This window comes from Rhea pennata, chromosome 1, assembly GCF_028389875.1.
Source record: "Rhea pennata isolate bPtePen1 chromosome 1, bPtePen1.pri, whole genome shotgun sequence".
Taxonomy (NCBI): domain Eukaryota; kingdom Metazoa; phylum Chordata; class Aves; order Rheiformes; family Rheidae; genus Rhea; species Rhea pennata.
In genome coordinates, this window is record NC_084663.1 from 77,825,995 (window position 1) to 77,852,145 (window position 26,151).

The following is a 26,151-nucleotide window of genomic DNA, read 5'->3' on the forward strand; positions in this document are numbered from 1 at the left end:
TGCCAGACAGAAAACTCATTTTTTGTGTAAAACAAAGTATACTACAACTCTCTTCCAAAGACTCTGAGCCAGTCTCCTTATCTTCATAGGTTGTGGCTAATGATGTAGTGACAAATGAAAACGTCTATTCTGAGACCAGGGAGCCACATGGTACATGTATCATGGGTATTCTATTTACTTTCCTTTTGCAGCCTTCCAAAGCTGATCAGTTCAGCCTTCCAGTTATGAGGCAGTGCCCAGAAACTTTGCATACCCCAGATGTCAGACGCTTTTCTGGCATGCTTCTTGTATAGAAGCATGCCAGAAAAAAAGGTAATTTTTTTCCCCTTCCAAACAGTTTGCTACACTATAATAATTTAAACTTATAAAGCTGCCCTCTCATAGCCACTACTCAGAATTGTGTAAGCATTGTGTAATGCAAGCCCCACTCCTTGTGTGTAATATTATTAACATGTATTCTTAGCATCAGGCCACCAAATATAATTTGGGTTCCTGAGATGAAGATATTACAGCTAAAGGCTGTAAAGTCTAGAAGAGGTGATACATGAGTAAATAATGTTTGGGAACCTATGTTAAAGAAATTGTCTACGAAGGGTGAGGAAAAAAGAGGGAATCCAGTATGTATGAATTTACTGTAGAGTTTTATCTGTGTTAATACTTTTTTTCCGCTGACTAGCTCTTACATTATAATGAGTTTAAATCTCATTTTCTACTGCTAAGAATTTTCTGGCAGAGCTGGGGCTGATGGATAGGATGGCTTCTTTCCTTATTAGACTTATGTAAAACCATTTGTAAATAATATGGCAAAATCATAATATGATAATGACATAACACTGAATGAGGCAGATTTTAAGTGACCATTAGGAAATGTTACAGAAGACTGTGTGTTCCTGATTTTGAGCTGTTAGATATAACAGACTCTGGAATTTTATTTACGCAAACCTGAAATGTCTTATATTCACTTGTATATTTTCTCTTTCATAAAGATCATTTGGTCACATACTTGGATATTAGTTTTGTTTGACACGGATGGAGCTCAAATTTATCAGAGATGTCAGGAAAGAAAATGGCCTTTTGCCAGAATAGCCATTTACTTTATTGATGGCTTTTCCCCACCCTTTATAATGAGATTTTATTTTTGTTTGAACAGTGAAAATAACCATTGGCACAGATGCTGATGGACAAATTTAAGAGACTGTTGCAGAGACTGCAAATGAAAGACTGACTGATCCCTGCTGTTGTTAGATTTGTGGAGGCCCCAAGCAGAGTATAAGGCATATGCCATTGTCCCCTCCAACCCATATATGCATGCTATCCAGCCTACCCAAATGGGGCCCAGCCTTCCCAGGCTTCAGGTCCTGGCACATACCTTGACTGTTCACATGTAAAATTAGCTCTGCCTGCTGTGACATGAGATAATGTAGAAGAAGAGGAAATAGATAATCTAGAAGAAGAGGAAATTTATGGGAAGGAGGAGATCTAAGAGACTGACTGGTAAGATGCATCTTTAGAAGGAGAGGAAGGAAATACCCCATGAATGTCAGGCTGAGTTATCCCTAAATTCTACAAATAATATGCCACAGCAGAAGTGACATGGATCATCAAAGCATTCCTTTATTCTCCAATAAACTCCTCCTCGTCTTAGACGCAGACTCTCTACATATTAATAGAAAACCATTGCTTGTTTTGAGTTTCCAGGATAGATATATTTTTTCTTTATCAGACAGCAAAGGAAAGAGAATGTAGGCAACACTTACCCAATGGGCATGAACCGCAAAATGGGTTAAAACTGAAATCCCTTAGAAGCAGTTATGTTGAAAAGGGCTCACAGTTATGGGTTCCAATCTGGAATATTCAACAAAAAAAAGTTAAATTCTGCCTTGGTATTTATAGATCGATCCATACAAAGAAGAAAAGATCAACCTAGCAGAGAAGATATATGCATGGAAAGCTCTGTAAGGTAAGCTGAGCCTCTTTTAGTAATTTTTAGATATTTGAGTGATAAAGCCCAAGCATATTCCCTGGTTTGGATCTGTACAAGCATCTGTATTGCTACCTGTGTGGTACAGGATGCAGTTGGCATCTGTGTTATTATATGTATTAATATATACATGTATTAATATATGTAATATATAAACAGCAGTCCAAATTTAGTATGGTTATAAATTGTACCTGACACATTACCACAAATTTACCTGACACTAGTTCTTCTAGAAAGTCCTGAGCCAACCTCTCTGCCTGACATTAGTTATAATAAACCAGATGATAATCTCCAAATTGGTGGCCTGGTCAGCCTTCTTGACTAGACTCGGAGGCAGTTTGGTATACACTACGAAATAAAGCAGGATCCCAGTCCCCCCACCTTCCCTAGCTAATGTTAGCCCTGGCACAATCCAAGCTGGCATCAATTTGTTGTGGACAATCTGTAGTTTTGGACTTGAGAACAAGGACAAACCTGAGCTTGGGGTACAAATTGATATATCTGAGGGGAGATTTTATTCCATGGTAGTCTTAACAAGGACATGCTAGGTGCACATTAAGCCTGTGAGCTACATTACCCTGAGGTACTGATGTTCACTGATGGTGTACAAAGCACTGATTACACAGTGACAGTAACACATGCCCAGAGATCTGTAAAAAGCTAAAGCAGATTGATTTAAACTCAAAATAAGAGCATGTTGTCATTTCTTACACCATTTGCCCTTTGAAATAATGACTAAGGATTGTGTTGCAGCCTTTATCTCTGAGAACTGAAATTAAGCATGGGTTTTGGGTAAAAGGTATGCTCTAGTTCAATCAGCAGAGCCTATATTATTCCGAAGACCAGGCTAGATAATCAGATGGTGCCTATAAACCTTTAAAAATCTATTTATTTTATCTATTTTATCTAAATACTAACAATGTCCAAAATTTCAATATTAAAATGATTATGTGACACTATTGTTGCTGCTTGCCTTTTGGAAAGATTTTTATATTATAATTCTTCATTTTTAAAAAGTTTAGAAAGGATTCAAATTGTGTTTTCTCCAGGAAAAAGGCTGAAGGCCAATTGTAGTTTAGAATGGTAAGGTTAGAAGGGACTTCTGGAGATTATCTAGTCCAACCATCAGCATAGCCCATACAGGGATTGAACCCACAACCAAAGCATTAGCAGCATCATGCTCTAACCAACTGAACTAAACCTGTTTGTTCATACTAAGGCTTTGAGCTAAGCTGAGTGGATCATCTGTACTCCAAAAGCTATGGATATGCACACTGTAGAGTTTGGGATCTTATTTTTATGGTAGGATACGGTAAGATCTGCATGGGCTTTCTTGTGTGTCCCTAGCAGTGAGTGGAGCATTCTTCTTACCAAGAAGGGAAAAGAAAGAGTTCTCTCTATGCATCTATAGTGTGACACATTTCTTTAACAACAGCCAATACATAGATTCATTTTTTGCCATGGGGTTTAAGGAGTTTTCCTTTAGTAACTGTGGATAGAATTAATTTCTGGGTCAATCTGTTTTTGTCCTTGCAACGTCCTACCCCAAAAAAGGGAAGATGTAGCAATTCCCTTTCCCTCTGTTTTGTTCAATGTCTGGGACAGATGGATGGCAGAAAAAAAAAGCAGGATTTGGGAGCTGCATTAAAACAGAGAAGCTGGGAGGTATAACAGCTGGGACTATCGGGCCACTTTGGTCACTAGGCAGAGGTTAATGTCCCTATATAGACCTTATTCAGGCCATTTCAAGAATTCCTTTTCGCATGAAACTGAGTAGTCAAATGACAACTGTGAACCTGCTGCCATAGATGGCAATGGGTTTGTTACAGTAATTCTAAATTCTTTGCAAATCTACTTGCATGTATCTACTCTGAACAAGACCCTTGGAAATGACTTGTGCAATGATTTGTTACACTGTCATTACTCATTAATCTGAGCTTCTGCAAATGATTTTTATTCTTCTGAAGTAAAAATAAAGCCCTCATTAAAGAATTTGTTTGTTTTAAAAGCTACACAAAGGATTACAGTGCCTTTGCAAACAGATGTAAGAAAAAATGTGATTATGCAAAATGTTCCCTCTCCCAACCCCTTCCTTTCCATTGACTTCCATGAGCTTTGAATTGAGCCCTAAATGCATGGCTTAGCTCACTACAAAGCTCTGGGTCAGTAATTAGAATCACATGTATTCAAGGCCACTAAAATCTGATTGTAGGTGAGACTGCCAATTTATACTGGAAATGCATATTAATATTAAGCAAAAAATAAAAAAGGAAAAAAGTATTATCTGACCTCCAGATGGCCATAGCTATGATGGTTTCTAGAAATATTTCTTAAACTGCAACTTGAATTTGCCTCATTTCTGGTAAACAGTTTGTGGTGGCAAACTAAACAGGGACAAGGAATTTGTACTCTGGAATAAGAACGTCCACACATGGTGTTAATCAGGGTAACTTCATGTGTGGACAAGCTATTATGTGCGACTTTACACTGATTTGGTCAGACTGGTGCACTTCTTTCTATTCACCTTTAATCAATTAGGAGTGGGTTTAAAGTGAAGTGAAATAGGCCACTATTGAACTGAATCCAAGGTTCCTACAGAGGGGATTGCACCAGTTCAGTCAAGCTGGCATAAACCATAGACTAGGTGTGATCTTTGTCAGTTGCCTGCAGCAGTCGGCTGATACGTGAAAATTGTAGCTTGGAGGTTTCAGTGAAACTCTATAAGGTCCCACTGTAACTGATACAAGATCCTTGACACTGAGTTGGGCTGTTTAAAGAAGAGACAGAAAGACAGATGCGTGTGTGTGTGTGTGGAAGGAAGCAAAAAGGACTCCTAAGTAAAATTAAACCTCCTCCCTTCCTTTCCTTTACCTCTGCCCCTCCACTCCCTCCCCCCCCCCAAAAAAAGAATGAAAAAATATCTTGAAAAGGAAATAGCAGTGGAAAAAGGATAACTTTGGTAGAATATGAGAATGGTATTAACAGTGTGGATAAGGGTCAGTTCTTCGGTGTCTCTTTCTGCAGTAGAATTAGGAGTCCTCAGGCGTAGGTAGATAGAGCCAGGTTCAAAGGGAATGAAAGGAAATGGCCCTTCACACAGTCACCAGTAGAGCCATGAAACCTCTTGCCATATTGTGGATAATAAAGGTTTACCAGATCTCATGGGGAGACTGGATGAATACCTGAAAGAGAAATTGCTTGTGGGCTACGAAATACACAGAAACCACACCCCCGAGGAAATGACCCAAACTGAAAGTAGCTGGAGGCTGACAGAATAGTTGGGAGAATTATCATACATGCTTTCCTTGTTCTTAGTGTTCCTTTAGAGACCACTTATGATCATTGCTGAAGACAGGATGGGCTAGGTGGACCCCATCTGACTGGTTTTCAGCTCTTCTGTCAAAAAAGGAAAAGAGCAAGAAACCAAATGCAGAAAGAACGTGCGTACTTTCAACTCTTTAGTGTCTTAAACACTTTGTCCAGTTGGACATTTTGAGAAAAGATATTCAAAAGTTAAGTTATTGAATAGTCACAAGATGATTAGTCCAGTCACAGTCCATGTGGCACAATTACCCAGTAAATACAAACTAACTTCCAACTGTTTATCTGAGTAAAACTGAGGGCAAAGTATAGAGGGGGTGATTTCCCTCCCCATTTGTTTCCACATGCATTTGCCTGCAAATACTATCCCCCATGTTATCTTAAAGATGTTGGCAACAACATAGCCAGCTGGGTGCTTTCAACTCCAGATCTTCCTTTGAGCACTATCAGTGTTTGTATTCCTGTTTAAATGAGATAAGGAGGTTAAAGAAAGAAAGAAAAGAAGAAACAGGGGTGAGGGGGTGGGTAGAGCAGAGCTGACCATCTCATTCGGGTTGCAGTTTTCATCCTGATTTTGTAAGGGTAAAGGGAGGAAAGAAGGGAAATTTCTTGCAGTGAATTTCATTGAGAGAGTTCAAAATATCCTTCCTTTTAAAAATCCTTTTTGTTGGCAAAAGTTGTGATTAGAATAAAATCCGTGGAAAGATCAAGAACGGGGTTTGAAAATCTCCCCTCCAGAGGTTAAACCTTTCCTTCTCTGCTAGGTGGTTTCTTTTGTTTTGTTTTGCTCTGCTTTCCCTTTGTTTGCGGCTTTCTTCTTCTTGGCATCGAGAGAATTTGCTACATTTCTCTTTCACAGAATCAGGCCGTCCCTAGGTTCATGCTGAGTATCTGTAAAGTTTTCCGAGCTAAAGAGAGTCACTTTTACAGCGGCTGTGGGGGTGGCGGGGAGAGAGCAGGGGGTACCAGAAGCAACAGGGTCTCTGCCTCCAAGCTGTGGTGGCGGCTCTGTTCTGCTAAGCACTTGCAGGCTGTATAATTAACCGGGTAGGCAGTGAATTAAATCTTTGTAAAGCCCACTGAGTGGGGGGTTCCTGCAAGCTCTTTTCCAACCGGTCTCAGGCGGCTGGGATAACATCAGAAACAGCAGAAGCAGCAAGCAAGCAAGCGAGTAAAAAGGGGGGAGCCCACCGGACGCTGCAGGAGAGCCAAGCCCCCGCTCGGTGCGAGCGCTCCCGCCGGCGGGGAGCTGCGGGGGCCGATGGACAACCTCGGCGGGGCCCGGCCGCTGCGGCTGCTCCTGCTCCTGGCGCTCGTGCCTCCGCTCTCGGGGCAAGGTAAGTGCAGGCGGCGCGGGCTGCGCTGCCCCGCGCTCCCCGGCCCCGGCGCGGGGCCCCGGGCGCTGCGGCGGGCTGCGGGCTCCGGCGCAGCCCCGCCAGGCCGGTGCTGGCGCCCGCCGCCCGCGCTGCTGGCACTGCCCCCGGGGAGAGCGGGGGCGCCCGGTCCCGGTCTCGGCCCCGACGCCGGCCGGTGACAGGGCAGCGGGGCGGCTGGCTTTCCCCCGGGTTTCATCCCCCCGCCCGTGCCCCTAGACGTCCGCGGCACGGTTTAAAGGGCCGCTGCTGCCACGTTCAAGTGAGCAGAAAGGCGTGGCGTGCACCAGCAGTCCCGCAGACGCCCGCTGGCACTGCCGGCGCCCGGGTGCCCCCCGGGGCCGCCACCGCGCCGAGCAGGTTAGCTCCGCGCCGGGAGGGACTTTGCCCCTGGAAAAGGGTGAGTCGATCCTGAGGGGGGACCCAGCGGCGCCGGGGCGGCGGGCGCGGCTGCCGCGCTCTCGCCGCCGGCCTTGCTCGGAGCAGCGAAGCGCTGCGCTGCCCCGCGCCGGCGGGTCCCCCTCCGCGGGGAACTGCGGCCGCTGAGGGGAGGCGGGTTGCGTTTACGCACCCTGAAAGTGGCCGGGTCTTAGAAGCGGCAGGCTGGAGACATAGCGGGTCTGATCTGCCGAAGACTTGAATTGCACCGAAAGGAAGTTCAGCTGTTACTTGAAATCCCGTTGGAGCAGAAGGAGCGGGGAAGTCATGGATACAGGCTCTTTAAAGAGAAACTGAGACATTTATGAATGTTATTGTGTGATGTGGTTGCTTGTGAAAGCAGAGATTTGGATCTAGGCCACGACATCCCTTCCCATACTGTGTACTTTCTTCCTATCCCCTGAATACTGTATATAAAGGCATATTAATTTAGTTTATTTCAGTGGAGTATTACAGTCAAACTTTGACTGATAAGATATGTCAAAGAAACTAGAAAACGAATTTATCATAACTAGCAGGTAAGTGACTTTTTGATTTATAGTAGCACCAAAGGGGACCATTCAGAACTGGGGCTTGATTATGCCATGGTCTAAACATACATTTACAAAGCTGCATCTCCGGTCTCCATAAAATCCTTGGCCTAGCAATAGCAGACCTAACAATGGCAGGCAAAAGCCAATGCAGTAAATCATTTGTTTTTGACATAATATTTCAGCTCTTAAATTTTCATTTTACAGAGCACATCACGGTTGTCCTTCAACATATTTTGCTTGTGATAAGAGAGATTTTAGTCAGTTGTTTTAAAGAAGCAGGAATAAAATAAGGAAGGCGAGGAATGCAACAATCAGGGCAAAAATTCCAATATAGTTTCTATTTTATTTCAGGCAACATGGTCATTAGAAAAAAAATATGACTTTGATGTATTGCAGCTAGTGAAAATAATAACAAGCATTTACCATTATTGTAAGACACTAAATAATTTCACTTTATAAGTTCCATGAACATTTATGAGTGACTATTGGACTATTTTTTAAGGAAAAAGGGAATTAGTTATTTAAAGTCAGATTTTAATTTTCTTGTTTGCCAAATTTGGCTATAATTTGTGCTATAAGAGGTATATCGTGTCTGTAATTCTAAATTTAAATCCATACTTTTCTGTTTAATTGAGATTTCTACATGCTTAAAATTTTGAATATGGTGAATTTGATAAAATCAGATTTAAATGCCTAAAATCCTTATCCTTATTTAGGACATTAATTTCTCAAAAGTGTGTGCTTACTCAGGTGAGTAATGGCATAACGAGGCTTGGGGCAAAGACTGGCTCTCCTAAATGCTGTAATGATACATTTACCAAGTTACTGAGACAACCATACTTACTTACACATTTGTGGGCATAAACTTGCCACTCTCCTCTTCCTTAACTGATTTTCATACTAATGAGTCATTAGAACATCAGGGTCTATTAATTGAAGTCCTCATTCGGAAAATGGAAAAGGGGCTGGCTTCAGTGGACCTGTGCAATGCATGTCAAGATAGGTAGGTGCATCATTCTTTGCAAGAATAAGAGAATAAGAGATTTTATAATGTAACTTCATTTTACTGTAAGTATTGCATTTTTATTTTAACAATTATTTTATTCTAATATAAACTACTGTCTACTGAAGAAGATGGTTTATTCACTTAGGTCATTATGTCCAGTCAGTATATGAACAGTTCATCCGTTGGCTACGTCTTTGGCATGTCTTGGTACTACACACACAATTTAACTCACTAAACATCTGGAAACATGTCTATTCAGGGTGAGCTTATAGTTTGTTAAAAAAAAAAATGTTCCACTGACTTTGTGGAATGAGTTTTATTTTAAGATTATGATTTTTACATGTGCTTTTGCAGCAGTAAATTTATAAGAAGCATTTGGGTGGAGGTAGGCCTTGTAAAGGGCTAAATATATGCTTTCTTGTCTGCAGTCATAGATGAAATCTCCCTAAAACTTACATACCACCAAAAAAATCTACTAAAATATGAGTACTATCTCTAAATTAATTTTCAATTGAATTTTCTCTTAATAGCCCGTTTTCAGACATGACATTTTATTGTAATCAGGAGAAGAGCAAAATGTTAAACTCTTGCTTTTCATCTGTTTAATTGAAAGCAGACATGTTAATGGAATCCAAGATGAAAATCCATAAACTAGCTTATCAAATTACTGCTGTGTGTTTATAGTACTCTCTCAGATTTCTTGCATAATCTCATAGCAGGTCAATGGATTTAAAAAAATATTTATTTATTGTTGCACTTTAACCCAATTCTGCAAGTTTCATATCAACTTTACATGTGTTTTTAACAAATAGTTCTGTTCAGACCACCTTCTACAATATTTTCATTAACATTTTCTGAAATGGAAGATGAGTCTTTTCCCTTCTGAAGCTTGACAGAAATAGAGTTATCTGGGACCATAAAATAATTTAACTTGATTTAGTGAGTGGTGGATAGACCTGAAGAAGTAGGTGGCAAAAGTCAAATCAATAAACAGAGAATATAGGTTTACTCTCTATATTTAAATAACTGTAGAGACTGGATGGGGATGAGATAGAGATAGAGAAGGCCAGGAAAGGAAGAGTTGAAATCTAAATAAAATGAAAAATCAGCACATTGGGCAAGAATTTTAATTTTAGTTTAATTTAATTTAATTCCATACAAAGTGATAGAAAAACTGTAGTTAGTGAATATAGTTAGCAAAAAGTTATTAGTGGTAGTTGATAGTGACAGGCAATAAGGAAAATGAGTGAAGTTAGAAGAAAAAAATAAGTAGTTCACTTTAGCTAAAATAAACAAAGTTTATTGTGAAGCACACAGGAAATGTCAGAAACATGTATTTAAGTGTATATTAGTGGGAAGGAAGAAGGTCAGAAGTTGAGACTTAAATAATGAAGTCATTACATATAATGGAATTGGGAGAGTGGATAACCCTGCTCCAAGATAAAATGTAGATGTGGAGGAAGACACCTGGAAATACTTCGCAGGGTGAGAAAGAACAGAAAAATGGTCTACAAAGAAGTCAGTAAAGACTTCATCCAGAGCAACAGGGAATGCAATGGAAGATGGTCTAAAAAGCAAAATGCAATGGAGACGGTCTAAAAAGCAGAAAGGGCTAGTACAGATCAGTGCAAGGACCTAGAAGAATGGAAAAAAAATCATGGCTCATGGTGTTTTGTGACATCATTTCGAAACATTATTCTGAGTAATTTCAGGTTAGTGGAGGAATAGTCAAAGCAGTGTCTACAAAGATGATGTACTGGGTATTTCATACTGACAGGAAGAATTTGTATAATAATGGAAAAATTGTGACAGTGATTTGGTCATTTGTCAGATGTGGCAGCTGTGGCAAGACACTAGGACACCCCAGTCAAAGTTGCATTAAAAGTCTTCTTCAATAAACAGGATGCAACAGTTTTAAAGAAGGATCTGCAGTGCTAATGCTTTTTTGAATGCGCCAGTGTATCTTCAACTAATATAGCTAATTAACCTTCTTGTCATCACATTTTTGCACTCGAGTGATCTACCTGTGCTTGGTATGTAATATAAGCTATTTTAGACTTCTTAAGAGTTCCAATAAATTGTCTTTTATGTTTCAAGAATGTGCTGGTGCATCTTTAAAAGAAACTGAGTAAGAATTTTTAGATTCTCAGGATTTCACATTCAAATTAATTTCAGTTGGTCACATTCATTTAAAATTCTTATTCAAAAATTGCTGTGTGACATCTCTAAGGAAGTCCTGGTACTTACCACATGAATTTAGGACTTATAGAAGTCTTACATTGTTTTCTGCATAATAGTAGCACCTACAAGCCATATATCTCTTTGTATCTGCAACTGTATACGTGCATAAAACATTCCCTGCCAGACCATTCACTTTTGATTCTTATACTGTCAAAATTTAAGTGTAGACCTTGAGTTTGGGAATAGAGAAGACAATACCTAAAAAAATCTTTTGTATCAGTGTGCAAATAAGTGTGTGGATTTAGAAATTCTTTGAATGACAAACGTCTTTTTAGGATGTTCCCTTGGATTTACTAAGCACTAGAACAATATACCATACAAATGCTACCATCAGTACATCTGTTTGAAATGCTAACATCTTCCAGCTTTGAAGCTCTTATCACTGACTAAATTCTAAGCTCAGGGTAGTGAATACTTCTAATGTCAATATTTTGGCAGAAAATCTAGAAGAGATAGATACCAATTTCCAGTACACCATACATAAATGCAGTAAAGCCTTATGTAAGAGAAAGTTTTAGTAATATTGTTTCCAAAAGGGAACCTTTCCTAAATCACTGCAATATAAATATATACAGTAAAATGAATCCTTATTTGCTTCTTAGTCTGTAAAGCCTACTGGTGCTCTTCTAGCTCATTGCCCATATGTCCATGTTTATTAGTTACTTGAACCTTGACCCATTGTACTATAAATTTTATCCCATCTACATAGTGTTTCCAGTCTAAGTTCTAAAGAACAGACGTTCTTTAAATGTGGTAGTAACACAATATCAGAACTTTTCAGCATTGTCTGTCTTTCATGCAGCGACAGCCATACCTAAAGATAGATATCTGTCACTTAAGTGGTATATGCGTGGTTATTCCTACAAATTTTCTGGTCAGATGGAAATACAGAGATCCCAGTATCAAACTATGTTTTCTGTAGCCATTTTACATAAGAGAATATATGCATATTTCAGCATAAACATGTTTGATACTCTGAGATGTGCTACTGTGTATGCTTTCTGTATGCTTCCTATTTCAATAGCTTTAATTTAAAAACTATTGTTTATCTACTTGGACTTGATGCAAAGCTCTTTAAAGTCTATTTAAAGACTAATTTACTACAGTAGATTTTGGATCATGGCCTCTGTACCCATGAACAGCACTAATAATAGATGAATTATAACACCTTATATATAAAGACTCGTTAAGCATGTGCTCTCTGAGGATTTAAAATGAGAAGTTGAGAGGAGATATAAAATTGTTTTTAAATGAGATAGAAAAAACCTCTTAAGGCATCAGAACCCTCTGAAGTAATTTCTCACATTATTTGGATGTTTTTCTTGCATGAGGAAGAGAGAAGGACAAATTTAACATGAGCTTGTCAGGAAAAGCAGTTCCTGTTCTTCCAAGTATGTGAGTCTTTTTGTAGGACCACACATGGGTGATCTTGATGAGACTGTGTTCTTTTGGCCTCCTGTATCCATCAGAGCGGTGGTTTTCTGTGAGGATGTAAACATTAGGCCAGCCATTACTTACCCTAAACTATCTTAGTGGTGTTGACTCACAGGACTCCAGTGTTAGTAAATTTCTAATTTCTCTGTTTCTTCATGTCATCTACAAATCTTCAAAACAGCCTTCAGCCTTCTAGTCTTAATGTTTCTCAAATTCCAGCCTCCTCCTAGCAGAAGACCAAAAAAAAAAAAAAAAAAAAAAAAAAAAAAGAACAAATTGACAAGTTTGGGTTAATTTGTTTACAGAAAAGACATCTGCATGAAGTAGCAGTTTTTACATTCATAAAGGCTGTTGAAAGGTGTAAGAGCCTGTATATAAAGGAAATAGGGAAATACGAACAAAAGAAGGGCTTAAAGTGGGCTTTTGGAATGGGTGTAATGTACTTGTAAAAATTATCTGTCAATAATGATTTTGAAGCACTGGATCACATTGTCTCATGAGGTTGTAGAATCAGCCTCTCTTGATATCTTTATGAACAACTGAAGAAAAATCTGTCTAGAACTGATCGAAAGTTATCGGTTCTGCCTGGGAGTAGTGAATTGGAAAAGATGATCTCCTGAGTCTATTACATTGCTGGTTGCATGGTATTTTGACATGCATATAGGATGCCTCATGGTCTTTGTACAGTAAGTGGAGTCTTTTCTATTTTTTAAGTATCCAGTTGCCTTCTTTTATGTAAGTTTTCTTTATTAGACATCAGATAAAATAAAACCCCCACAATTAAGCACTTTTCCCCTGCCACAGGAAATAAGGCATATTGCAACATAGCATTGCCTCCCTTAAGCCTATCCTTATCGCCAAACACAGCAGCTACCTCATCACCAGCTACAACAGTCGACAATTTCAAGGGCTTCTTTTGTAGCCTTCGGACACCTCATAAATTGAAGTTTGGCTGTATTTGAAAAATCCCCCTAATCATGTGATGGCCACAGTTGGTGCTATCAGAGCCACATTCCCCATAAATGTGTGTTCTTTAAACCTAAGAAAATTTCCAGAAAATGCTGTCTGTTATTAAACCAGCCACAAATATGTTGACATGGCTGGCATTTCCCTTAGGGTGCTGCTGCTTTATTTAGTGCACTAACTGTGTGTCCTCAGTGGTCTCCACATCCTGAAATAAATAAACTCGGCTGAGAATTCATCTGAAGGTAAAGATCAAAACCTTTTAAACTTGTTTAGGGAGAATAACCTAATTTTTTAGGGGAACTTGAACTGTGAGTGTTTTCTGCCAGTCAGTAATGATCAAATACGACCTCCACTGGAAGAAAGAAGCCCTGTAGATATAGGTGCTCTTTGAGAGTAAAGAGTAGTCTAAAGGAGTCCTGGAGGGGGACAGCTAGTGATGAATGCAGCCTTGCAGGCTGCAACAGATGCATTGGAGCTTGTCTCCTGGCTTGTGCTCCTGTGGGGGTTACAAGGAAAGAATTTTGGTGACAAGTTTCACGCATTTGTTATGAATGATACACCATTCAAGCAAACCTGTAAGCACGGTTTAACAAAAGGACTAAGAATAACACTGGCAGAAAATGACTAATAGTGCATGTCACTACCTCAGTATATTGGCATATTTGGTGTACAGTCAGGCTAAACAAGAACCTCTCTACAGGGTACTTAATATTGATGCTGCTGTGCTTTATTTCGCTTGGCATTGCTGTGCCAAATGCAATTCTTTTCCTGTTTCTTCTCCTAATGCCCAGTTCACCCCCTTCTTTACCCACATGAGTGGGCAAAGTCTTTCAGTAGTGGGAGGGCCTCCTAGTTCCATCACAGAGCTGTAGAGGCAATTTTCTGCGAGAAGGAAAGGAGAGGCTTCTATTCCCTTTGTTTCCGTCCCCACATAGGAAAGGGAGGAGGTGCATCTTCATTCCAACTTCAATCTGAAGAGATACAGCAAAAACACACACCATGACAGATCAAGAATCGTAATGCTTTCCTGCATCATTCCATTACTCTCAATTCAAAGTATGTGTTTCAGGCACTCATGAGCCCAAATTTTCTGCTGTATGCCTTTCTCTTTCCTAGTTTCCGGTCTTCTCTACCCTTTCCTCTACTCTTTGTGATTAATCTCTAGGCTTACAGAAAAGATCAAGATGCAGCAAGGCTATAGTTACCATGTCAGTCTATTACCAGTTGGATCTTTGAAGCCAGTTGACTCCCCTCTTGTTCAGACCTATGGCTGTCTTTATCTGATGTCTTATGTGGCTAGCCAGAGGGAGTCTGCATCACCCAGAAACAGTATTTCTACCTTTTTTTTTTTTTTTTTTTTTTTTTGGGGGGGGGGGTAAGGACAAAAGTCAAGGTGACTACAAATCCCTGCTGCCAGCACTTGACTGTCATCCCTCCTACAAAGGCAGCTGATTTGTTAACCAGGTGTCATTGTTTCTAGGGCAGCTAGTGTTGGCAGTGCTAGATTAGGCCAAACAGTTTGTCTTCTCCCAACCTAAAAGCATAGTGCAGCCTTGGCTAAAAGAGTATGTGGGTAAAATTTAGATCCCCTTGCAGAAATGCTCTGGAACTTGCCTAATGCCTGTAATTGCTCTGCATTTTTTTCATTAGAGTACAGATATAAAGGAAGGTTGGAACACAAAAAGAATGATTAACACAGATGGCTAGTCTGTCATTTCTAGGACCAAATTTTGAATTTAGACTTGCAGTTTATGCAATTGACAGCTAGATTGATGAGCACCACTGGTAGAGAGTATTCCTGACAGGACAGGAAAGGTTTCCTCAGAAAAATATGCAGGGAAAGATGAATATATATATTTTTTTCAGTTGGAAGCCTAAATCAATGCATGTCTGATATGAGCATAAGTTCCAAAAATAATGGATGACATATTGTTTCTGAAATATGTTGGACTAGTGTTGAACTTTCACCGAGTCCATCTGCTGCCTGTGTCTGCCTATGCTGAGAAGTGATAATTACGTTCTGTTTGCACATTCCATAGTGCTGAGCCTCAGGGAGAATAGATGGGGTGAAGGGCAAACCTGCACCACATTTTACAAGCTTAATCAATTCATGTGCTTCAAAGATTGAAAAGATCTTGGTAGGGAGGAATGACTGCTTGACCTAGACTCACTTCCAAAGCCATACCCAACCATAGCTGTCACATGGGCTGCAGAGTAGCTGAATGTGGTGACCACATTGCTTGTTGTGTTAAAGAACTGAAATATTTTACCAGCACCAGCTTGATAAGTCCACCTATGCGCAGGGGTAGCTTTGGCTTTAATATTATCATCAGTGATAATAGTTTTATAAACTAACTGTTTAGTAGATAGATCAGCACTGAGCAACGAACAGCTATCTAATGCTGGACTGTACATAGGCTTTTTCATCACCATCAACTCTACCAAATGGATGCTATTGTAGGCTACTGCTTAAAAAATCTGCTCTTTTTGATCTAGATAGGATATTAGTATCATGAAAATCATCCAATCTTTTTTACTTATCTTTTATACAGTTTCCAGAAACAATTCAGGGTTTCTCATTCCAGGAATGGTGCTTTTGGGTAACATTCTTACTCTTATCTTTCTTTTGCAGAAAATATTCACTGTAGCAGCTGAATAAGCAATTATTACATCATGCAAGTCTAAGGTTATACAGATTTTAACCACATTTCTAGCTTTGAACTCCCACACAGTATGAGAGTCCTGTTAAGATTAGCAAACTACCTTTTTAAAAACAACCATATGCTTCTATGCATTTTACCAATGTAAGCATAGTTCATAGTTAGTGCATGAATGCATTATGTGCACAAAATTTTAATTTGTATGACCTTTAATTGCTTGTTATATAATAGTGTATATCTAATAGTGAATATATAATGCTATCTTTTGTCTTCATGACAGCTTTCATAAGACTAGAGATGTGAGTTCCAGCTGTGCTTCTACTCTCCTCTTCCCAAGACTCCTGAAATCTCTCTCACTATACTGCAGATACCATCTTTACATCAGGACAGGCTTCCCAGCTATGATCATACTGACATGCAGAGTTTTCAAGACTCAAGTACTTTTAAAAAAAGTATGTGTATGCTACACATACTATTGTATAGGGACAAGATGGTGCTGCATTTCATTTTATTCAAGATAGTCTTGGATTTTCTCCTGCACCAGTCAGTTAGCTTGGAAAACTGCTATATCTGAGTGAAAATAAAATAGGCACATTACCATCATCTTCATCTTTTTCTGTCTCATGATATCAAAAAGCTGAATGATTTCTTCACAAATTTAAAAAGTAGACCACACTGTATATCTATGTTTCTTCCTCCAAATAAGAAGAGCACATTTTAGCTGAACACAGACAATATCATTGGTCTTTCCCAGAAATGTCTTGTCTCTCAGATTCCTGGGATTTCTCTGGCTGACTTGCCTGCAACGTTATGCACTTTATGTGGCAGTTCAAGGGGCACCAGGTTCAGAAGAGCAATGCTGTAATTACTATTTGATCTTTTCTGGCATGCCGGGGCTAAGGAGTGCCGTGAGCCAGTCATCTGCAGTAAAAGGCACGTGGTCACATTCTGAGAAAAAGAAGTCATCACTTCCTGTGCAATGAAGTGAGATGTATATTTTTTGAGATGGTATAATCAGAACAGTTTTTGTCATCTGCTTTTCACTACCCCTGCCTTTCAGATGCTGGGCATTACAAACCTTTAGTTAGGAGAACTGAGGACAAAGTATGGCCATCCCATACTGCTAGTCCCCTGGGGAGAGCACAAAGAGGCACAAGTGGCCCCGATATAATTTGCTTGCCCAGAGACTTCCAACAGGGAGCCACATGTATATGCACATGTATGGTGGAGTCCACAACACTGGAAAAATACAGTTGTGAGACACTAAGTCTGTCCTGTTCCTAAATGCTCATTAAGAACTCTTGATGCCAAAAAAGTCAAAATTGATTGTGGTGTGATCAGAATTTGACCCCAGAAGTGTGAGATGAGCAGCTTCTGGGATTTTGAAAGAGTAGACATGTGCCCATGAATGGCCCAACTGCAAAGCAAAACTAGAGAAAATGTTTTTCACTCTTTTCTTGTTATGCTTTAGGAGAGCAGCCTTGAGGGTGGAGCGCTTTATTTTACTGCTTGTTTTTCACTTCCCCCTATTCTCCAGAGGTCTCTGGTGAGCTCTTTGTAGGATATGATTTGTGATGTCATGAAAAAAATGAGTCTGGATTGCAGTTCTCCCTCAGCAAGCTCTCCCAAATCCTTCTTTGTCTGGATACACTCCTACAGACTAGGTTGCTTTGCTTGGCCTGCTTTGAATTCTTGAGTTATTTGGTTGGAGTAGAGGTGTGTTGCCAGAGCTGGGAGGGAAGGATCAGTGTCTAGAGCCAGGGATTGTCCTTCTGGGGAGGAACTTGGCTAAAGACCCTTTTGTAAAAAGCCCTGCAAAAACTTATGGCCAGCTCTGCACTTGAATTAAATATGAATCATTTTTCAGCAAGAGGATAATTAATGGCAGACAACAGCACTAAAAACATGGTTATTTGTAACACATTGTACAAAATTTGATGCATCAAATGTTTGTTAGCAGTACATTGGCAGGCAGAGAGCATCAGACAGTCTCTTTATTCCCAAAGAAGCCATCAGACACTACAGATCAAATTCATGGCTTTCACCACAGGCAGATATTTACAAGACTGATTCTCTCTGTAGCATTATAAACTACAATTAGCTTTCAGACACTGGCATGAATTCGGGACACACTGAGGAATTCAAGAAAAATAACTGCCTTGACCTCAGAGAACAGAATTTTGCCCATTATTTTGGGTATGTAAGTCAGTAAGGCTAGAAGGATGGCCTCGGTCAGAGTACAGAGCTCTGTTACAGACTAACATTTGATGTAATTCCCTTTATAAATTTAATGAGTTTCTTATTTAAAAACCCCTGATTTACTTGCTCCCATAATTCTCATTGTTGTTAACTGCTGAAATATTTGTTGACATGAATCACATCCTTTCACATGCTTTACTTATCTAGACTGAAAATGCTGTGTTTCTTACAGCTTCTTCTTACGTAATAGTCCTTTGATTCCACTGAGCATCTTCCTGGCCTTTTTTTACACTTTCCACATTTTGATTTGATCTTTCTTAGAGGGGGATAGACAGAACTGTACTCATTATTCCAGAGCTTTGCACAGTGGCATGAATAACTACCTTAAGGGAATGTGTTGACTCATTCATCTTAAAATTTCTTTCTCTTTGTGTCTTTTTCTCTTCTTCTTCTTCTTCTTTTTTTTTTTTTTTTTTTTTTTTTTAAACTTTGTGCTTTGAATTGGTAGACTGGAATCACCAGTCAGGAACATAGATTGTATGTGGATATTTTCTCTGAAAGCTACTGAGTTAGTGGGAAAGGTTAACTTCTGTACTTGCTTTTAGCTGCTTTTCACATTCCTGCATTTGAAGATCTGCCAGGTGAGGTATTTGTATGAACTCCTAATCTGTTTCAGACAGAATGACTGTGATCATAAACAAGTTAAATAATAATTCCACTTACTTTGACTACAACAGGTGCATGCACATGCCTGTACAGATGGTTGTAAATGTGTGTACAGATGGAAAGAAGCTGTAACCTCCAGACAGCAGGAGCAGCTGGGGAATGATAACTTTCTAACTAGTATAGGGAGATTTGGAGGAGGTAGACATTTATCCTTACCAGACTCTGCAGGAAGTGATTTATGAAGATCGATAGTCTTGAATATAATGCTGCTACTTATTGAATTTTGCACCTTGTAGGTGTGCTTGGTGCAGAATTATTAAAGAGACTATCCTGAGAGGTATTGTAAGATCCGGTGTCAAGAGCTGGCTTGGAAATGACCCAATGTATATTGCCTGTTTTGTCAAGAGCTTCCTGTGCAATTTTGGGCAAGTTATTTCATCCATCTATACTTAGCTTCTCCGTCAATAAGAAGTAAATGAGATTTGCCTTCAGCTGTGCAGTGTTTTGAGACCTACTGATGAAAAGGTCTTAACTATTTTTCATTAGAGTAATCAATGATCAGAAAGCATATGAAGCAGAGAAAACGTTAGGAAGCTGCCCGTCAAGATAAGCAGCTTTCTTTATACAGTCTCTATATCTGTTATACAAGGAGCTGTCTTATGTCTGGACTGTAAGATAATTAATAGGAAAATGTGACTCTTGTTTTATTCCAAGTTTTAATATACCTGCTGTGCAGTGAACTTTTGCACTTGGAATATGAAGCAGACATGTAGTGCTTGTCAGTTCATTAACAGTGTTTACTTTTCTTGAATTAGGCTTTTGCAAAACTCGTATACTGCACAAATAATTATCTTCAATATGGCTTACCTCTGACTCTGAGGATTGAAATCAATTGTCATCTACATTAACTGTTCTTTAATATGTCAAGTAATAAAAATACATTCTTTTGTTTCTGTTTCTCCATACAACACTTTCGCATTTGTAGACATACTTTAGATTAAGACAAATTAGCTGGAGAATAACATCAAGAGAAAAGTTCTGTAAATTAACTTGACTCTAATTACAAGTTAATTTACAGACCTTTTTTTCCTGAAGTTATTATCCAGCTTATCTGTTTTAATATGTCTTTCATATCAGATAGTTATTTGACTTATCCTATATTATCCAGGATTTAAAAAGGTTACTTATTGCTACTACCACCTTTGATAACAAACGAGTACAATCTGACAGATCCTTTTATTATGCTGTACTCTATCTGAGCTGTTTCATGGTGGAGTAGTAGTCCCTTATCTGCATCTTTATATGGAAGGATGAGGGAAGCTGCAGTTTGCTGCACTGAAGAAGAAACAGATGCAGTACTGGGGCTGATTATAAGGTGCTTATGGATGTCTTACTTGGCCATGGCTGCCTTTTGGAAGGGTGTGCAATTCTCTCCCTATACAGGAGTGGGAAAAATGAATCGTCCCTCAATTCTTTTCAACTGGCAGACGCCATAGCAGTTACTAAGGTCATATTAGATGTATTGTTGTTTTTTTCATTCTTTCTTTCTGCAGACCTGTCGATGGAAGAATGCTGCAATGAGGGTGTTGAGTGGGCAAATAAAAACAGAAGATGTGCTTCTCTACCATTAACTTCCAAATCCAGAGAATGCAGGTATGTAATTATGCGTTATATATTATACTATAGTTTATATTTTTATATAAAATCATGGAGAATGGCAGGTATGAAAGCTGGTAATAAAATGAGGCACCTAGCTCTTGAATCTAAGTTTTCCAAATTCATGTCTAGCTTTGGAGAAACCTAAATTCCTTAAGCACCTACTTTTCTTCCATTAAGTCCTTTAAATTTCTGCTGTTGGTCTTGTGCAGAATCACCCATCTCTAACTTGTTCAGTATATACTGTGTTCATTAGCCACAGCATGTTTTTCAAAACAGGGGTCCTTCCACTGTATGCTACTCTCAGGGCTTAGACTGTGTCTGCAGTCAATGTATTTCAGCATGGCTCTACTAGTTTCAGAAAAGATTCGTTGATTTACACTGACTGCAAATATAGTTCAGCAGTGATGCAAAGTCCTGTGAAGAAGTCTGTCAAGAACCAAAGCAGATACTGTATATACATAATCAACAGATTGCATAGATATATGTGTATGTATGCATGACAGCCTTTTAATACTGTTTCTCCTGTGGGGAGCTAAGCAGTTAATTGTCCTGAAGTTCTTATATTCCTCGCTGAGCAAACTTAATCCTTAAGACAAGGAGATCCCTAGTTACTTAGAATATCTGACTTGTGTCAAATGCATTGGGCTGTAGACAAAAATAACCTTTAGTTAATAAATAGATTTCTTAATTCTACCAATATTGATAGGATACTAATTTCTATTATGCAATCTAGGAAATGATCTAATGGAGTTAAAGTTATGGTATGGTAATATTTTGGTTATACTGAATCTCTTAGATTACTGGATACATACATATTCTTTTGTTAATGATACTTTGCATTATTTTTGCTGTTAAATACGCTTGTTACATTTAATTTGTGGAGGTAATTATTTGTAGCTGGTAGTTTGAAAGGCAGCTGCACTGAGGATTTTATATTTCTCCATTTAGAACACATTACCTTGTGCTCCTGTATCTTTTCAAATGAATTGCAAAGTGATTTAAGCTTGGTAATCATAAAAGTGTTGGAGGGCTCTTTGTTATGGAAAGAATGTGCCTTGCAGTCAAGCCTGTCCATGTTTTCTGACTTTTGCATTTTTATTGGCATTGAAAGTCGTCTGTTAGGCAGAAGAATTGACAGATAGGACTTAAACCCCAATTAAGGAAATACTTGAAGAGTCAGAAGAGTTATAGACAAAACAAAGACGGGAAAAACAGCAAACCAAGTTTATTGAACAATCTGAGAGCAAGGATCTTTATAATTTAACAATTTTTTGATTAATGTGAGTTGAGATGCTGCTGTAAATGTAATTCATTGCTTCAAAGGTTGCAATTTTAGAGAGCCTTTAGGCCTTCATAGGAAAACAAACAAACCAAAAACTTACTAATATTTCATCTAGCTTTTATGCATAGACAAAAAGATCCTAGGAAGTATGAATAGGCAGCAAATTATAGCCTAATGAATTAAATTATAGTGATGTAAGGGCAAATTAATAATGGGTAAATTGACATATTCAGTATGTTGGACTGGGCAGTAAGATGGGTGAACACTTTGCTAACAAATATAGGAGAGGATAAATTCAGTTCAGATGCATCCACTCATGCTTGTAGCCTAAATAAAGATAACTCCACTTGAAGCATGGCTGCTCTCTAAAAAATTACTAAGTAAAGTGGCACCTTTGACTGCTTTCTTTAATGGCAATGTTATTTTATTTCAGTTGTGATCACAAACTGGCATTTCTATGAAAGCTATGTCAGAATCACTTTCTCATGCCATTTCAGAAACAAAATAAGTGTCAAATTCTCCTCCTAATTGCCCATGTAACTTGAGTCAAAATATACAGTGAGGGAGAATGCTTCCCTTTTCTAGTACACTAGATTGATTCTACACTGATTTTGTAAAAGTTTTCCTATTGCACAGAGATGTGAACAAAACCAAACTCCAATTCATTACATTTTCTGAGGTGTAAATAGGGGAAAATATTTAGAAAGGAATTTTTTTAATGGCTCAGGATGCCTTATTGGTTACAGATTTTCAATAGAGCTTGCTTCCTATTTAGATACCTACATGTAATGGGAGCTGTGGGGAGGGAGGTGCGAGGAGAGGGCAGAATGAAATCTGGCTTTTAAGTTTTAGTTCCTTAAACCACAGTTGGGATCTTTTGAGTAGCTAGTGCAGGATGGTGTTGGACAAACTGTAAATCATCTGACTTTGGATGCTTTTAAAAAATGTGACCAATTGGGTGTTTAATCCTGTATTACTTCATGCCAAAGGGAACTTTTTTTGCCTGTGTATTTCAGTATGGATTTGCAGGGTTGGCAGTTGAACATAAGGGAAAATACCATGTGAAGTGAGCAGATTTGATGAAGTTGCTGAAGTAAAAATAATTTTACACAGTTAGATTGCAAAGCCAGTGCAATATAAAAAAGGTTGGATGTAAGCAATACTTTTCCCAACATGCTTTGCAAGAATTGGCCTGCTGGTTTTTGAATCCTCTGCTTAGAATAGTAATAAAGTAACAACATTTCAGATTCAGTCCCTCCCTCTAAGCACAACCACTTTTAGAGTTTCTTTGCCTTTCTAATCACCCTTTCTTTTCTGTGGATAAGGAGTAAGCTGCCGTATTGAGTCAGAAGTACCCACCTAACTTTTTCCAATCATTTAAAGCGCAGTTTATAGCAATCAAGGAGAGGTTCCACACAAACACGGTCACTCTAATACCTACTTTGCTTCCTAGAAAGGAAGGTTATGGATTTCAACATCACTTCGTGACCCATCCTCAAAAGTCTCTTACCATTCTTGAAGGACTTGCCATATGTGTTTTCTCTTTTGCTGTCTCTGTGAGCATCACTCACTCAACATGGTGCAGTTCTGACTGCCAGTGTACTCGCTTTCTTATTCTATACTGCAGCTGAGCCGGGCCCCAGTCTGAAGTTCCCGGGAATTCATAAGGTCTGTCTGGCAACTGTTATTCAGTTACATTTAAGTTGAAACAAGGCTCCCGCATCAATGTCCAGCCATGTGTGCAATGTCATATCATGGTTGCTTTTCCTAGAAATGAGTGTATGTCGTGACATCATCACTCTGAAAATGACAGTATCTTTCTTTGTGCCTTCATGACCAGTAAATATGAGTGTAGGGTTTTACTGAACGGTATCTTTGTGTCTTTCACTGTCATAACACCAACTTTTTGTCCATTCATCTATTTCCTTTTGGTATGGTCAAGTTCACAGCAGCTGGAAACAGCTGCCATTTATTTTTGGAACTTAACCTGCCCAATCAATCTTCTTCTTTTCAAAATGTATAATTTCCCCTGCCCAGAGCTTTTAGCAAGTGAACTTAATTCCTGGGCCAGAAATAGCGTATCTCCGTATGAGACTTGCATGCCTTCAGCACTGTCCAAAATTTTTTTGGAGTTACACTGGGAAGGGTATTATTGATTAGTAGTGTTGCAAGAGTGCATAAAAGAAGGAGCTACAGAACATTCAGCAAGGTGCTGTACAAACACAGAAGGAAAAGACAGTCCTTGTCGCCAGGAAGAGACAAGAGGCAGTTCTTGAATACAGACTCAGACTGCAACAGGAAATAATAAAAGAGTGTTCAGAATGTTAAGTGCCAGATGCTTAACTGTTGATAGATATTTATTGATTTATGTTATTGTAGGCCTGGAAGAGCCTGAGATTCTGGACATCAAAGTTATGACAGCTTTATGTCTGAAAAAGCTGTTTAAAGTTATTTTGGGAGAAGTTGTCTTTATCAATCATTATCTTTTCTCTGCAGCCTGCTTAGCATGCCTTACAGTCATTAAGGTTTTGGCTTAGCAGTAATAAAAGGATAAAAGAACAGTGGGCTACATTGTCGGGGTTTTATTGCCACTCATTTGGGATAACTTACTTATTTCACTTTGTGAATAATGTCAGAATAAGTCCTTTATCTGCCACAATATTATCAGTATTTTTTCTCTATGTAATATATAATTCAATATAATTTTACCTTTTTCCTGCAAGAATACATTTATTAAGTAAATTTTCAATTGCAGCTGATTAATTTTGAGCTTTATTAAATCAATATTTTTACTTGAGTCCTTTGTCAATATAGAACATGTGATCAAAAATACATATTTTCATTGTTGAGGCACTTAACATTATTTTCAGTCATCGTATGTGTCATTCATAATACCAGATCTTGCTCTTAATTTTCCTACATTCAACTGTGTTACATGTTAAACTTTGAACTGAGAGGAGTAAGGATGGAAGATGCAGCTTGTCTTTGCAAAATAATTTGGGAGTGGAATCATTTCCTTTTTAGTTTTAGTATTTTCTGTCAAAGAGAAGGCCTTCTGTTATCCACATGAATAACACTGGAGCAATTTCAAGGCAAGCTAACAAGTATAAGGAACGAGGCAGAGGGTAATGAAGGGTTTTTATTATCTAAATTAGGCTGGCAGCAAACAAAGAAAATGTTTTAAGACCAAAGTTAAATTTTAATACATTTTGGAAAGAAATTGAAATAACAAGTGATTAGGAAATCCATAATGGTCTAGGAGTGCACCCTCTGGGGAGGATAATATTAAAGGATTGTGGAGGTAAGTGGACATACAGATTTTCAGTGGAAAGTTACTCCATGAAAATCAGTAAGATTCATTAAATTGTAACAGAAAGTAAACCTTCAAAGCTGGTTCTTATATTAATCTAATTGGAGTAAAATTCGTAAGGTTTCACCTTTTCAGATTTAGATTTTTTCAGACAGCTATGCTTTTACGGGTTGAAGATTGTGTGCTTGTCCAAGCATTAACAGAATTATGTTCATATCCAGTCCCTAAAGTACAATATTTATATGTATATGTCTTAACACTAATAATCAGCACATTCAGATATTTGACTTGAGTGCTCAGATAATCAAAACTGTCAGACAGCCCATACTAAGTTACAGACAGTGGGGACAACTGCATCAGCAGTGCACCAGCAAAAGGCTCTGTCAAATGCAAAAGAAAGTTACTGGAGGGGAAAGGTTATAGTGAATGTTTCTTTTTATTATTAGCATGAATTTATAACATTGATAGATGCAAATACGATCCTTTTTATAAATAATCCAGACACTGTATTTGTAGAAAGTTTTCTATTTTCAGCAAAACGTTGCCTGTGAGTGAGAATATGAAAAAAATATGCTCATTTGACTTGTAATCAAATTGTTTAGTTATGAAATAACTTTGAATTTAGATCAGCATCTGCAATAAAGAATATGTATTTTTTAAAGGTCTGAATGGTTTCTTTTCATTAGTGAGCCATGAATAAAACTCACCTTTCAGAGAGACCAGAAAATGAATGATTTTACCTTGAAATATCCTGAATAAATGCCAGTCGTGTAACCATATGTTCGCAGAGTTTCCATGTTTATTATTTTTCATCCTAGGAAGGTTTCAGCTATATTGTAAACAGGTATTTAGTTCAACAAAGCTATGTTGCACTGTCTCATCTGAAAATCAGAGTATCGTACATAAAGAAGTGACTGTTGGCTTTTTAATTATTAGGAGTAATTAAAAGAATAACAGGAAAGTACTTCTCTAATTTCTCTTTTTATAGAGACCAATATTGTAAGAAGTCATGAACCTGAAGCTAGTAGGAGTACTACATAGGAAGAGTTGAAAGGTTTTACAGACACAAAAAGACAAATCTA

The 26,151-nt window shown here is 38.5% G+C and overlaps 1 protein-coding gene across 2 annotated transcripts in view; it reads left to right on the forward strand.

Annotated features, from left to right (window-relative positions):
* Positions 1-6,235: 6,235 nt before the first annotated feature.
* Positions 6,236-26,151, forward strand: part of FBLN1 (fibulin 1) — a 79,146-nt gene continuing 59,230 nt past the window's right edge. The window contains exons 1-2 of one of the 2 annotated variants that reach the window (XM_062592555.1): positions 6,236-6,639; positions 20,372-20,471. In XM_062592555.1, coding sequence (XP_062448539.1) covers positions 6,564-6,639; positions 20,372-20,471 — 176 coding nt within the window. In that variant the 5' untranslated portion in view covers positions 6,236-6,563. The remainder of the gene's footprint in view (positions 6,640-20,371; positions 20,472-26,151) is intronic. The other variant, XM_062592545.1, reaches the window with a different exon arrangement.